Source organism: Cyprinodon variegatus, unplaced genomic scaffold (assembly GCF_000732505.1).
Source record: "Cyprinodon variegatus isolate N-32 unplaced genomic scaffold, C_variegatus-1.0 Scaffold391, whole genome shotgun sequence".
In the NCBI taxonomy this organism is placed as follows: Eukaryota; Metazoa; Chordata; class Actinopteri; order Cyprinodontiformes; family Cyprinodontidae; genus Cyprinodon; species Cyprinodon variegatus.
Window position 1 is genome coordinate 30,823 of NW_015150844.1, and position 13,923 is coordinate 44,745.

Here is a 13,923-nt window from a genome sequence, read left to right on the forward strand (position 1 = left end):
TTAAATTAAATTAGTGAAGTATTTTAAATCTGAGGGGAGCAGGATGTTAAGCAAAACTGCGAAAGCGAGTCACAAAAGAAGCGGATCGCCGAAAAAGCTTCTTCTGTCCAGCTTTGTCACTCATAAGCATCATAGTTGTCCTTTGAGATCTGGTCATTCTAGTTAGGTATCATTTCAACTTAAACGATTCCAGTTCTGTTTCCGATTTCTTGTTTCAATTCTGGTTCCCAAAGATTGTTGATTCTGATTCTTTTAAGAAGTTGCTAGAAGTTTACATGTTTTATCGAGCTACTAACCAGAGATCTATCTGGATGAAATTGTCCGAACTACTTTCCTATACATTATTAAATGGTAAACCAGATATAAATATCAACCCTATGAATTCACTACAATATAATGTTATGTATTCTAACAATTCTAACAATATATCTAATGTCTTATGCCATATAAGACAATTTAATTATTTTATTTAGCTGATTCTGACTGTGGTGCTAGGCTGAGCTTTGGACCTGGAGGAAAAAAACAGCACAGTCTCATTTCCTGGACCTCAGCTGCACTCAGCTAGATTGGGAGACTCATTTTAGTGAATTTTATATGAAACAGAGCCCGAATGAACTAAATGAAACAACAAAGTTATACATAGCATCATTCATAACTCTGACAGATCTAACTTTAAGTGCTTTTCATTCTAATCAAAACGTGTTGCACTGGAAAAAAATTGAAATCTAGATAAGTCTTTTTTTCTTAAAATAAGTGCATTTGTTATGGATTGAGGAGGTAAAAGAGACATTTTACCAATGGAACAAGACAATTTACACTTTAAATAAGAAAACACAATTGCATTGTCTTATTTCAAGTGCATGTTATCTAATTATCTTATTTTAAGAGTAAAAAAACTCATTCCTTTGGCAAACTATCTCATTTAACCACTCAAATTAAGGATAAATACACTTAATTTAATAAATTTTCTTTTTTCCAGTGTGGAAATAACGCATGTATCTGTTAAAATTTAATGTAAGAGAAAGAAAGCATGAAAAAGGCTCCACTCTACCTGCAGAAGGTGCGCTACGAATTTACTAAGGAATTTATTTAAATTTCCCCCCTTACTGATCTGTGGCTTGTTGCCTCGAACCATAAAGAAACACATCTACTTTTCATTTTCTTTTGACATTTTAAAATATTGCTCAAATTCCTGTAAAAACGGACTAAAAAAATGTCTATTGTCAGTGGAAGCTTAGCCATTTATGATGGTTATGGATGAGCAAATCAGGCTTTAATTTGCTTTAAAAAAAAACAAAGCTCATGTTTAATGATCCGTTTAATCTAGATTTACCATTTCCCAGTTATTTTTAGCATGAGAACATGTGGCCAGAAAAGGGATTTACCCCAAAGGTAGCTAGTGCACAAGACACCAGTGGTTTAAGGCACTGATTCAGGCTTAGTCTGACATGCAGCAGAGGTTGCTGTAGACAGCTGAGCACCACTCATTAGGGCTATCAATGTAGCGATACCAAGAATAATCAGCCTGACATTTTCAGAGGGTTTATTACAAGTCCTGCAACTCACAGTTCAACCTAAGTATCCTCATAATGGCGGGATATTTTCTTAGCATAGCAGGTTCTATATATGAGTTTAACAAGAGAGATTAAACCACTGTTGATGGAAATAATGTCTTTGACAATGTTTTGTGATGTTAAAAATAAACGTTTTTTTTGTTTTGTTATTTTGGTATTGACGATAAATGATTTTATTAAAAGATAAACCCTTGATACAAAGATTGAAAAACAGATTTTTAATACTTTTTTAATAAATAAATTCATAAAGATTAAATAGATGTGCTAATATTTATGTGGAAAACCACGTTTGCTTTCTTCCAGCTCATAGAAAAAAAGCTCGGAGAAGAAAAATATCTGCAAACTTTAAGCCTTTCTTTGCCCGAATCCCATTTCCTTCCCATTGGAAATCCCGACCTGACAGGTCTAGTGATATCAGCGGGTTTCTCGTGTTTACAGAACATGACTGGCACCCAGCATCTTTCTTCAACCGCCTCGCATCCTCTCCTGCAGCCTGGTATTAAACCGCCGGGGCCAACAGGACCAGACGTTGCAGTCTAAACAGTAAACAGATAGCCTGCTGTGGTGCAACCTTCATGCTAAGTGCAAAGCATACAAACACAACTGCTATTCATTTTTGGAATAAAAGCTACGGTAGAAAATGATTGCTAGAGAGGCAAATATCACAGAGACTGTGACATTTATTAAATACCTGTATGGCATGAGAAGAAAAGGCCATGTTTGTTCTAGTTACCTTCAGCCAAATGTTGTGATTTAAAGACAATGAATGGAAAAGCTTCAGAGGAAGCTGATTAGCCCAGGATGGCAGCTCTTCCCTATCACATCAAATGCTCCGAGGAACTGTTGAGCTTTAGCCTAGTGAAGCGAAACAGTCTTCCTGTTTCCTTCCAACAGGAGTGGAAGACTGAGGCAGTGCAAAGATCTGAATCACTTTGCAGACCAAACAATAAACCTCTGAGAGTCAGAAAATTGCAGAAAGTTAATAAAAATACTAAACTTATGCGTCTGGAGATGAATGGATATACGTTTAAAAATAAAAGGTGCTTTCTTTTATTTTTATTTTCTCATCATTTGGTAGAAAACAAAGAGAAACCTGCCCTCTCTTCCACCGAGTCACTCCTTTTCTTCTCCATTTATTCCTGTGATTAAAAACAGGTGTTGCCCCCGCCGACCTCTCGTCTGGTAGTCAGAAAGTTAAAAATGTAAACTGTTATTCATCTTATTGGGCATTGTGTCTCTGGCTCCTCAGACCTCTGCTATTGTTCTGCAACTAAAGGTTTTTATTGATTTAACACAAGCCCCTTCTGACTTGAGCCTGATCCTTCAAGCTAAGCCTTTTCACGAAACACTGCACACTTAGTGTCCCACATGCTCCAAAGTCAATAAAATACTGCAGATTGAAAGAGAATGAAAGAGGGAGCTTTTGCAGAGGAGGTTCAAAGAACTTTTTTTCTATCTGTGATTAAAGCTATGCATCTGAGTTATTTCTAAAAGAAAAGAAAAACCTTGGTTATTATTTGGTCTTAGAGGGATAAAGTTCAATACTGCAGATTCAGCTTCTCTGTCTTACATTAGTTGAGAATTTATTACATATTCCTGCCAAATGTTCACTTTTCTCTTGTCTTTCTTTTTAGTTTCTATCAAGTCACTCAAGGAGAGGCTGATATTTTCTACAGCGTAAGCTGAGTTATAAAAATAAATACCCACACACTTAGAAGATTGTCCTTTATTTTTGATCTTAAAACTTTTCCAGTTTACACTCAGGTTGGATTTTACATAAATTTTCTCTGTCAGGATAGAAATTCTATTCTTGCTTCCCTCTATCAGACTCTAGAGTGCTCACTGTGCAAGAGACAAGTCAGAAATTAGCATTCATGCATGCATTCATATCTAAGAACAATTTAAAGAGACTAAATAACCTAACTGGTTATTTAGTTTACTGTGACTAAATCTGTGTGATCTCTTTACCGTTTTCCATCAGAAAACTGGCTCATAGTTCATCTATTTAACTGTGTCTCTCTGAAACAGAGCAACCTATGGAGATAGTTTACTGTTACCTTTTCTAAGAAAGTATTTGTCAATCAGTTCTTCTATTTATATTCCTTTGTGTGTCTGCTTTCGTCAATCGACCAGCCTGGTTCTGCCGGTTTCTTTCTCTCCACCGTTGCCGCATGCATGCACCGTGTGAGGGATTGCTGTATAGTCAACTACAGAATGTTTACTATCGCCACATGTTCATCCAGGAGGAGCTAATCCTGTAAAGTAAACGTCTGGATGCAACCAGCTGGGTGTCCTAAAGGCACACCTCAAATGTCGCTTGGGTCTGTTCGTGAACCAGTTTTGCAGGTATGCTTCTGCACCATTTATCTGGAATTTCTAAGGAAGCACAGCAGTTTCCCGCCAAAGCGCAAGTGGGAGCCTGTTCAAGAGCTCGCGATAACTTTGGCGGATGGTCATGAGAACTTAGGCGGCGCCGGCGGGAGTGTTTATCTTGCAAAAAACAATGACGCTTCTGCAAGATATCACGGTCACAGAGATGGATCTAGAATTGCTAGACATCGAAGAGGAACAGGTTCTGTTAATGGAGTTGGCAAAACGACCGATTAACCTTTCATTGTGGTTGTCCATTGTAGTTGTTCCTCGGTTTTTTTTAAAAATGGCGCACACCGGCAAAGAATCCAGAAGGATGACCACACAGACAGCCGGAAAGGCATACCAAGGACCAATCACAGCTTCTTTTTGTCTGCGTACTTCAGCTTGAGGTCTGCACGGGTTTGCGATTGTACGACTTGTACACTAGAAAAACGATCTAGAAATAAGTAAAAAAGGCTTAAATTAAGTGTATTTCCACTTAATTTCAGTAGGTAAATTAGATAGTTTGCCAATGGAATTAGTATTTTTACTCTTAAAATTAGATATTTAGATAAAATGCACTTGAAATAAAGCAATGCAATTGTGTTTTCCTATTTTAAACGCAAATTGTCTTGTTCCACTGGCAAAATGTCTCTTTTACCTTCTCAATTTAAGGACAAATTCACTTAGTTTAAGAAAAAAAGACTTATCTAGATTTCGATTTTTTTCCCAGTGCAACACATTTTGATTAGAATGAATGTAGATGTAGATGTAGATTTTTTCCAGAGTAGTCAGGATTTTTTGGAGGTGCGCGTTGACGGTTTCAGAAGATTTGACAGATTTGACAGTTGCAGAGGCTATGCTTCAGAAACATTAATTGGCATTTAATCAGAAAATGTTAAACCAATCTGACTTTTCTCTGTAAAGAACCCGGATATAACATCTGCTGTAAATTTGCATTATATAAATGAACTGAAAGGATTTCTTTGGAGTAGCCAGTGAAATGTAAATGCCACACATTAAACCTGTAGCTAGCATTCGAACCCAAGACCTACCTTTTACAAGACAACGGAGCCACCCACTGGGCCACCTTTTTTCCACCTCTCTAAGGAGACCTTATTTTCTTTTAAATTTCTAATGACAGGGTAGAGCTGAGTCTATTTCAGTCTAATTCCATCTGTTTTATATGCTCTTTACATTAAAATTAACTGGTTCAGTTCAAATACAACCACATTTGCTTTCAGTCCCAGACATGTTGAAATTCAAAACGGTCCATTTTCAACATCTCTTCAGGTAACTCTAAATAAAATGCAATATTTAAAGCCAAAATTTTCTCATTCACTAAAGTTGCTCTAACTGTGATCTCCATCAAAGAGGAAAGTGAGTTTGTCTTTAATGTTGTCAGGTTGTTCTCTCATGAACTCAAACAGGGAACTGGTTTCACAGATCTGCCTCCCTTTCTGCTTTTAAAAGTCCAGGAACAACCTGTAACCGTTAGGTCTCAGAGAAAATGATTCAATACGTGGAAATTAGAAAAATAAAAGGTTTTATTTTTAAGAAGGAGAATTTGAAATCCATTTCGGATTAAAGAATGAGCCAATAGAGAGAAACTAAATTTAGAGAAATATAATCCCTTCTTTTAAGTCTCAAAAAAAATGTTGCTGCATCATCTAGGATCAGCGAAGGGCTTTTTGTTGCACATTTTTTTTTCAAACTTCTCTAAAATACTTATTAATCTCAGCTAGAATGAATGAATCTATGAAAGATGCTTTGATGAAATCAAACTGAAAAAAAGGAGACGATGACTTAGGTATAAGTGGTTTTATACAACATAGATTTAGACAAATAATTCCGTTTATCGTCTAAAAATAACAGGCTGAATCTAAACAGCTGCAGCAGGAATGACAAAGAAAGTTACATTCTGTTAGAAAACATTTAGCATTGCCATAGGCATGCATTCTTGAAGAGACAATAAAGGAGTCAAAGCTACATAACCCACAGATTTAGTGTGAGCTAAATGAGAAATGCATGCTGCATAAAACTCCTCACATATTCATGCAGTGCATATATACATCAACTGCAACTACTTTGTTCATTAGTTAGGCTAAAATACCTTCCTAATGAGGATGCTCTGAGAGTCCAGAACAGATAGCATGATCTTCCTAGGAGTACAGAAAGAAAAGCACTCCTTACTTGCATCCTTCACGTAAAAAGCACAACCACCAAACTGCAAAAAGGGTTTTTCCTTCTGCCTGACGAAACACTGAACCCCTGCAAACTGCATGATCTGATCACGCATTGATTTGATAGAATTGTTTGCCTTGTTAAATTGGGCTGATGCTGCAGAAACAGAGTTGGTCTTAGCAGATATTTACCTTTATGACAGAGGCTCCATCTCAACCATCAGTTTAGAACTACAGCACCTTAAATCTGATTTTTTTCCTCCTTAATTTTAAAGCCAGTTTAAAACCTTTGAAATCTGATCTGTTTGCAGCATCTCTGGTATTGTCTTTCTTAATGGGCAGCTTTTCCCCAGACACATCTGTCTGTCTGCTGATGGTCAGAGAATCATCACAACACAGACGTGTTCCTGTTTAAAAATGTATTTTATTGATCCGAATCTTACGCCATTCTCATATCAGTGTCAGAGGTCTGCTCAGATTCCTTGATGACACCCCTACCATCCCTCTCTGCGCACCTCTTCTTATAAACCCATCTCACACACAGGTCCTTATAGAAAGATGAGCTATTATCCCCTCCATGTCCTCTGAGGACCCGCCTGCATCTGGTCTCTGTGTATTTTAGCGGATCACTTTATGAGGCTGATCAGGTTACGCTTCTCTCCCGAGTGCTCCTGAGTATCCCTTTCACAGCTGTATTGTTGAACCGTTGAGTAAACCCAGTGTATTGGTGAGGCTTTACATAGATTCAGTGGGAAAGCCGTGGAAAAGGATTCGCTGACACACAAACAGAGCCGCAGCTGGAAACAGTGTGTGCCTTCCTGCTGCTTCTGCAGAGCTGTGAGGACCCCTGGAGCTCACAGCCTCCACTCGTCCTCCATTCCAGCTTCATCCTTCTTATTTCAGACTGTGTTTTCCTTTTAAATCCGACTCGCCGAATTACTTTCTGCTAGACTGTTAAAGAAATCTCATCCTGTCCTAACCACTCCCCACAACAACAGTGTCCTCTAAACACGCAACCACAAGCTTACAGTCAAGCAGGCCCAGACAAACACTTCCTTATGCAGACAGTCGCTCATTCAGCTAATGTTTGTGGCTGCGAGAGTCTGTGGTTAATAACTGTGTTTGTTCTCTCTGCAGATGCTGGATCGGGATCTGGAGACGATGGTAAGATTACTCACCTCATCCATCCTCCTCCACCTCCTCTGCTCCATTCTGCATACGCTGCTTTATTTTTAATATGCTTCTCTTTATCTTCTCTACTGCAACACAAAAAAGTTGTATTTCCTCAAATTGAACACAAACAGACTCAACTTTACGCCCAGATAAGTTAATCTGCTTAGAAAAAGCTGAATTTACTTCATTAAAATTTTGAAACAGTTATGAAACAAGAAACTACACCTTCCTTCAGCTGGAGTGTTTGTCATTCTTTATTTACTGTATTTCCAATAACAAAGATGGAGCCACTTTGAAAAATCCCTTGAAGTACACCCCTCCTGTTACAATGCTGCTGATCAAATGTGTTGATTAACTGAAATGACCCTCAGCAGTTTGAACAGCTCTTTGATAACAGGTCTTTAGTCCATTCTTGCCCTGTAGCAGTGAAGTGTGGGCTAACCTCATGCCAGAGTTGAAAGACTTCAGCAATGACCTTAAATAACCAGCAGTTATTGCAGGTTTTGTTCCCCTTTTCACCAATATGATGTAAATGCCTGGCATGTATTAGTAGAGCAGGAAGTTAGGTGTTTACCAAAGCCAGTGTTCCTTTCATAGGCGGATGGCAGGCTGAACAAGCTGGTTGCAGACTTAACAGGCTGGTTGGAGGCTGAACAAGCCAGTGGCAGATTTGACAGGCTGGTGACAGGCTGGTGGCAGACTTGACAGGCTGGTGGCAGAGGCTGGTTGCAGGCAGAAAAGGCTGGTGGCATACTGAACAGTCTGGTGGCACGCTGAACAGACTGGTGGCATGCTGAACAGGCTGGTGGCAGAGTTAACAGGATGATGGCAGGCTGAATAGGCTGGTGGCAGAGTTAACAGGCTGGTGGCAGGCTGAACAGGCTGGTGGCATTCTGAATAGGCTGGTTGCAGAGTTAACAGGCTAGTGACAGAGTGAACAGGCTGATGGCAGGCTAAACAGGCTGGTGGGAGGCTGAACTGGTTGGTGGGAGGCTGAACAGGCTGGTGGCAAACTCAAGAGGCTGGTGGCATACTGAACAGGCTGGTGACAGGCTGAACAGACTGGTGACGTAATGAACAGGCTGGTGACAGGCTGGACAGGTTAGTGGAAGCCTGAACAGGCTGGTGGCGAACTCAACAGGCTGGTGGCAGACTCAACAGGCTAGTGGCAGGCTCAACAGCCTGAGTCCAGTATTGACAGGTTGGTGCTAGGCTGAACAGGCTTGTGGCATACTGAACAGGCTGGGGGCTGGCTGAACAAGCGGGAAACATACTGAACAGGCTGGGGGCTGGCTGAACAAGCGGGAAACATACTGAACAGGCTGGGGGCTGGCTGAACAGGCTGGTGGCATGCTGAAGAGGCAGGTAGGAGGCTCAACAGGCTGGTGGCAGACTTAAAAGGCCTATAGCAAGTTTCAATAATGTAAATGCCTTGCATGAGGAGCAGGAAGTTTTGGCCCTTTCAAAGTCCAGACTGGATGTGTGACCTTCAGAGAGCTGTGCAGAATTTTTAGTGAACTCAAGTAGCGTTGGAAAGAAGAGTGATCAAAATACTGTACCCCTCACAGCTTTTGGAGACAGAAAACAACTGTCAAGAGTAATTGTTCCTGCTGACAGTTCCCCGCATCAATGGATTGTTAAGGTGTACTTAATGTTTCACTCAACATTTTTCCTGTTTGAGTTCACCTTACTCTCTTAATGAAGTCAAATCTAGATGAATATTATCATTATTAAGGTAGTTTTCCTTAATAAACTTTTGAAAAATGTCATAATATATTTCTACATTTCTACAGGACTGGATGTAAATTAGGAAGTTTCTTTTTATACCTGGTAAAGCATTAAAGCAGGAAAAGTAAGTGTTGAAGTGCTATGAACCGATGTACTTACAAACAACTGTAAGTGAATACTAATTCAGTTCCACACGTCACAGATTTGTAAACAGGCAGCTGTTTACTGACACACTTGGCATGGGAACGTTTTGATCATAATGCACTTGGTGTCAGTCTGCTGTCTGATTATGCTGCCATGCAGCCCTTTGCTCTGCCTCCATGAGGAGAGGAAATAGTTTTACTGCTTTGGAACTTGTTCATTTTTATTGCCGCTGTCAAACAGTGTAGGTGCTACTTCTTCCTGCTGCAGACTGTGCACATAGGGGGAGGACATGACATTGCCCACGTTTTATTTTACAACCTCTATTATTTTCTCGTCAGCAAGCTCGTCACTTGTCTCTCTTTGAGTAGTAATGCAGAAGGAAGCAGGACTGTCAACAAAACAGGGAGAGCGAGTAGGTCTTTTTTTCAGGTAAAAGTTTGGGTTTTAAAGAGTTTAACAGAAACTCGGGAGTCTATGTGCTGGCACAGAAGGGAGGTCTGACTTTTTGTTTCATGAAAGCCTGTGTGAGACCTCCCTGTTTGGTACCTCTTAAAAATAAATTAAGGAAATGGGGAAGAATGATGAATGGATGTAAAAAGAAATCAGAAAATGGTAGGGGGGAGGTAATGGAAGAAAGATGAGAAACATAAGGGAAGATGATATATCGGCTTGTTTTGTGGTTGAATTAGATTTAAGTGTAATGAAATGAATTTGACTGAACTGGACAAAATGGGTCTAAGCTGGAAAAAAGTGAAATATTCCCTGAGGGTCAGGGCAAGTAGTTGTAGCATTTTAGTGCCTTCTTCACATAAGAGAGCAGAAGATGGAGGGGAGGATACGGGATTAATTCACAGAAGTGGGCGATGGTTTCGCTGCTGGTTTCATTGTCAGCAAAGCACCAAGCAGAGCTTTAAATCTCAGAAATTAAAAGAGAACCTCTAAATTCCTTGGTTTATCAATGATTCAACCCTCATCTATTGTCAGGAGATATGTATAACAGAGTATTAGGACCATATATATTCAGATATCTTAATTTAACATATTTTTCTACATTAATACATCCAAAATATTAATCCCATATTTTCAGAAATTTCATGTCACGCAGTCTGGATTTTTCCAGAAGTGGTAGCCTACTAAATAAGTTGGAGAGCATAGGGGACCCAGAACTAAATAGAGAAGTTCTGTATCCAGTACCCGAGTTGATGGGGGATGAGTGGGGGGCCTTCTTTAAGAAATAATCCCCCTTCTTAAATGACCATCCCTCATACCATCCCCTGTGATATTTTATTACTGAATGTGTTAAATTTCTACTATATGTTATCAGTAATGGCACTAATATTGCCCTTTCAACATTTGGCCGGCTGTGGGCTTATGAGTAACCTGAGCAAAATAAATAAAATGAAACAAGTGTCCTGCCATGACTATGAAGCTGATCCCAGTGGGACATTAGTCCCTAACTATGTAGGGGCCATGATAGCCATGCCAGTCCAGGGACTGACTGCAGTTCTACTGTAAGGTGCGGCGGTCAAGGTCAATGACCAACGTACCTGACATGTAACAACCATGCCATGCATATTGCTTTAGGTTAATAGACTATATTAGTTAGGGTATGAATGCTTCTAAAAAAATACTATTCCACCATCCCCTTTTTTTGTTTTTTTTTAAAGGTAGACTACTGACTGTATCCCTTTTGGCCTAGTAGTATTTTTAGGTTCCTCTGATGTTGTAACTGGGGAAGGGGGTTTCAAAGTTATTTAAATTCTCTTTACAGCATCCTGAGGTCTTAGTTGTCTTTTATTGAAATGAAATTTCAGGTGGTGGCATGGATAGATTGATACGGTTCGTTTAGTTATGTAACTCTGATAATGACATGACCCTTAATGATAAAATTCAGTAGATGGGAGACATTTCTTAAACCACTATATAGGCTAAAGTAAGCCACTGGAGAAAAACTGAAGTGGGACGTGTTATTTTAGGCACATTAAAAACCAACTAGCTCCTCCTTCTGGATCATCTGCAGAGGTTTCACACCGAAGGCCCGGGAGAGCAGTTTGGAGATGGTAGATGACCGTAGTGGATGAGATGTTCTATTAGTTGCAGCCTGGACATGTTAAGCAACAAAATAAGGAAATACAGATCCTAAAGTGCACAATCTGCACACGGAAAAAAACATCAAGAAACAAATAAAAGATTCATAAATTACGTGTATTTACTCTTAATTTGAGTAGGTAAATTTGATAGTTTGCCAATGGAATGAGTATTTTTACTCTTAAAATAAGATAATTAGACAATGTGCACTTGAAATTGTCATGAACCGAGGACAGATGGACCCAGTATTCAAGGAGAGACAGTCAGTAGGAAAGTTCAAAAACTTTATTAAATAAAACAAAAACAAAAACTAAAGGGGAGCTGTGGCTCGCGGACACTGCAGGAGGGGGGGCGGGGCACCGCCCAATCACAGACACTCTGCAGGAGAAACACAGGTAAGTGACCATGATCATCTGACAGAAGATGATTTTCTGAGTTGGCCACTTACCTGGTTTAGCAGTCCAGTCCAAGAATGTCCCCAGTGCTGAAGTTCCAGAGGACATGCTGGAAGCCGATCCTGGTCAGGGATCCAGGACAGACAGGAACAGGATCCAGATCAGGCAGGAACAGAAACAGGTGGCAGGATCCAGACTTCCAGGCATCAACAAGCTCCCAGGAGGTTTCAGAGTCTGACAGGGTCCGAAAGCGTGACCAGGTGGTCACACACAGGATCAGGTGCAGATGAGCAGGCTCAGTGGAAGAGGGTAGCCGAGACAGGACGTGGAACCAGAACTTGATGCAGGACTTTAAACTGGTCTCCTCCCTGGAGCCAGGCTAACTGAGATAAAAACTGAACCTCCCCACATATAGAGCCAAAAACCCAGAGGACTCCGCGGGGGAGGAACAGTGGACGATTAGGAGACGAGACAAACACAAAAACCCTCTTTCCACTGGCCGCCAGGATCCAGGACATGAACCAAGGCAAAAACTGAACAGACAGACTAACAGAAAGACAAGTAATGATCTGGCCCTGAATGCTCAGGCTCAACTGAATATAACCGGCAGGAAACAGGTGAGAGGAAAAAATTATAATTGAAGCAGGGAGGGAAAACGACAGGTGAAAGGAATTACTAATTAAGGAGGAGCAAACAGGCCAGATCATGACAGAAATAAGACATTGCAATTGTGTTTATTTTAAGTGTAAATTATCTTGTTCTATTGGCAAAATTCTTTTACCTCCTCAATCCACAAACAAGTGCACTTATTTTAAGAAAATATTACTTATCTAGATTTACATTTTTTTCCAGTGCATGACCTCCAAAGGTAAGATAGTCATTAATTATGCCACCTAAATTTCTACCTAAAGTTGAGCAGCAATTCACTAAATATTGTTATAAATGATTGGTCTTGCTAAAAAGAGAAGCAGTTAATATGTAGAAAGGTTTATTTAGGAATAGTTTCTTTTTATCCGTCTTAGCAAATCTTAGCTATCAGATGTGATTTTTGTTCTCTAGAGAAACCTTTGTTGTTGCCAATATTCAGCTCTAAAATCAGTACTCCTGGCTCTATTCATTTATTTGTATATACAGCTCCTCCGTGGCTGCAGTGCACTGAGCTTAATTACACATTAACACAAGAGAGGGATTAAAAAAAAGAAGCTAAAACACAGTCTCCAAAAATGGAACAGAGAGATGGCGAAACAAAAACATGGGCTGAGGCTGAGGGGCTGTTGATATAAAAATGGCCTTGGGAATGCTGCAAAGTAGATAAGAGAAGAGAGGAAATATATGGCTGGTTGGAAAGAGATAGAGGAAGAGAAAACATAGACTCTCCACATATGTCCACTGAATATGTGAAAGGAGACTCAGAGTAAATTCAGTCACGGATTATAAAAACTGACACGAACATTTCCATCATGTTTTGTTTGTGATGCGATGCATGCTGCATGGAGCTGAGTGCTCTTGTGTTCAGAGGATCCCATCCTCCGGCTGTTTTTTAATGTCTTCACTTCCCAGAAGTTGCAATAAGGCTGTAACGAAACAAAACACTGTCTGAATCGCACAAAACCACAAATACTCAGCAGCTAAATTAAAAAGGTCTATTTTCTTCTTAATGCTTTACTGTATTCTCTACTTGTCTGTACCTGCCGATAAACAGTAATTAATTTCCTCTTAACTCAGCTTTACGGGGGTCACATGTTTACACTGATGTAGCCTCGATAAGAATTTTACCTTGTAGATTTTAATTAGCGGTTTTCATAAATTTCCACTCAGTGATTGATTAATGGCACCATTTACCAAGGACCTTTGCGGTGCGTCAAATTGTCAACACTTTTTGACTTCCTGGAACATTTGCTGGTGCTTTCACACATTTTACGCCACTGTTAAAAGAGAACACCCTCAATAATTACAGATCAGTTACTATCTGCCATCATAGAAAACACAAAAAGCAGTAAATGATGAAGTACTAATGTATATTTTTACACAGTGGTTTTAGAAGTAGCCACAGGATTAAAACAGCTTTGGCAAGAGAAGCAAATGGCGTGAAAATATTTCTTTTTCTGTTTTCCCTGACCTCAGCTTTTAATACAGTTCATTCAATATTTGATTAGCATCATAAAGATCCCCTAGGCTTGCTGTTTTAAGTTCAGCTTAAGTCTTCTTATCTGAGTGCTTCAGTGTCATAGAGCCAATCAGGGGCCATAAAGTTTGTTAAAAAATAAATAAATGAGCCAAAAAAAT

At 39.7% G+C, this 13,923-nt stretch overlaps 1 protein-coding gene across 1 annotated transcript in view; it reads left to right on the forward strand.

Moving 5' to 3' along the window:
* tmeff2 (transmembrane protein with EGF-like and two follistatin-like domains 2) overlaps positions 1-13,923 on the forward strand; it is a 166,197-nt gene that overhangs the window by 25,020 nt on the left and 127,254 nt on the right. The window contains exon 3 of the mRNA XM_015387320.1: positions 7,247-7,273. Within this exon, the coding sequence (XP_015242806.1) occupies positions 7,247-7,273 (27 nt within the window). The remainder of the gene's footprint in view (positions 1-7,246; positions 7,274-13,923) is intronic.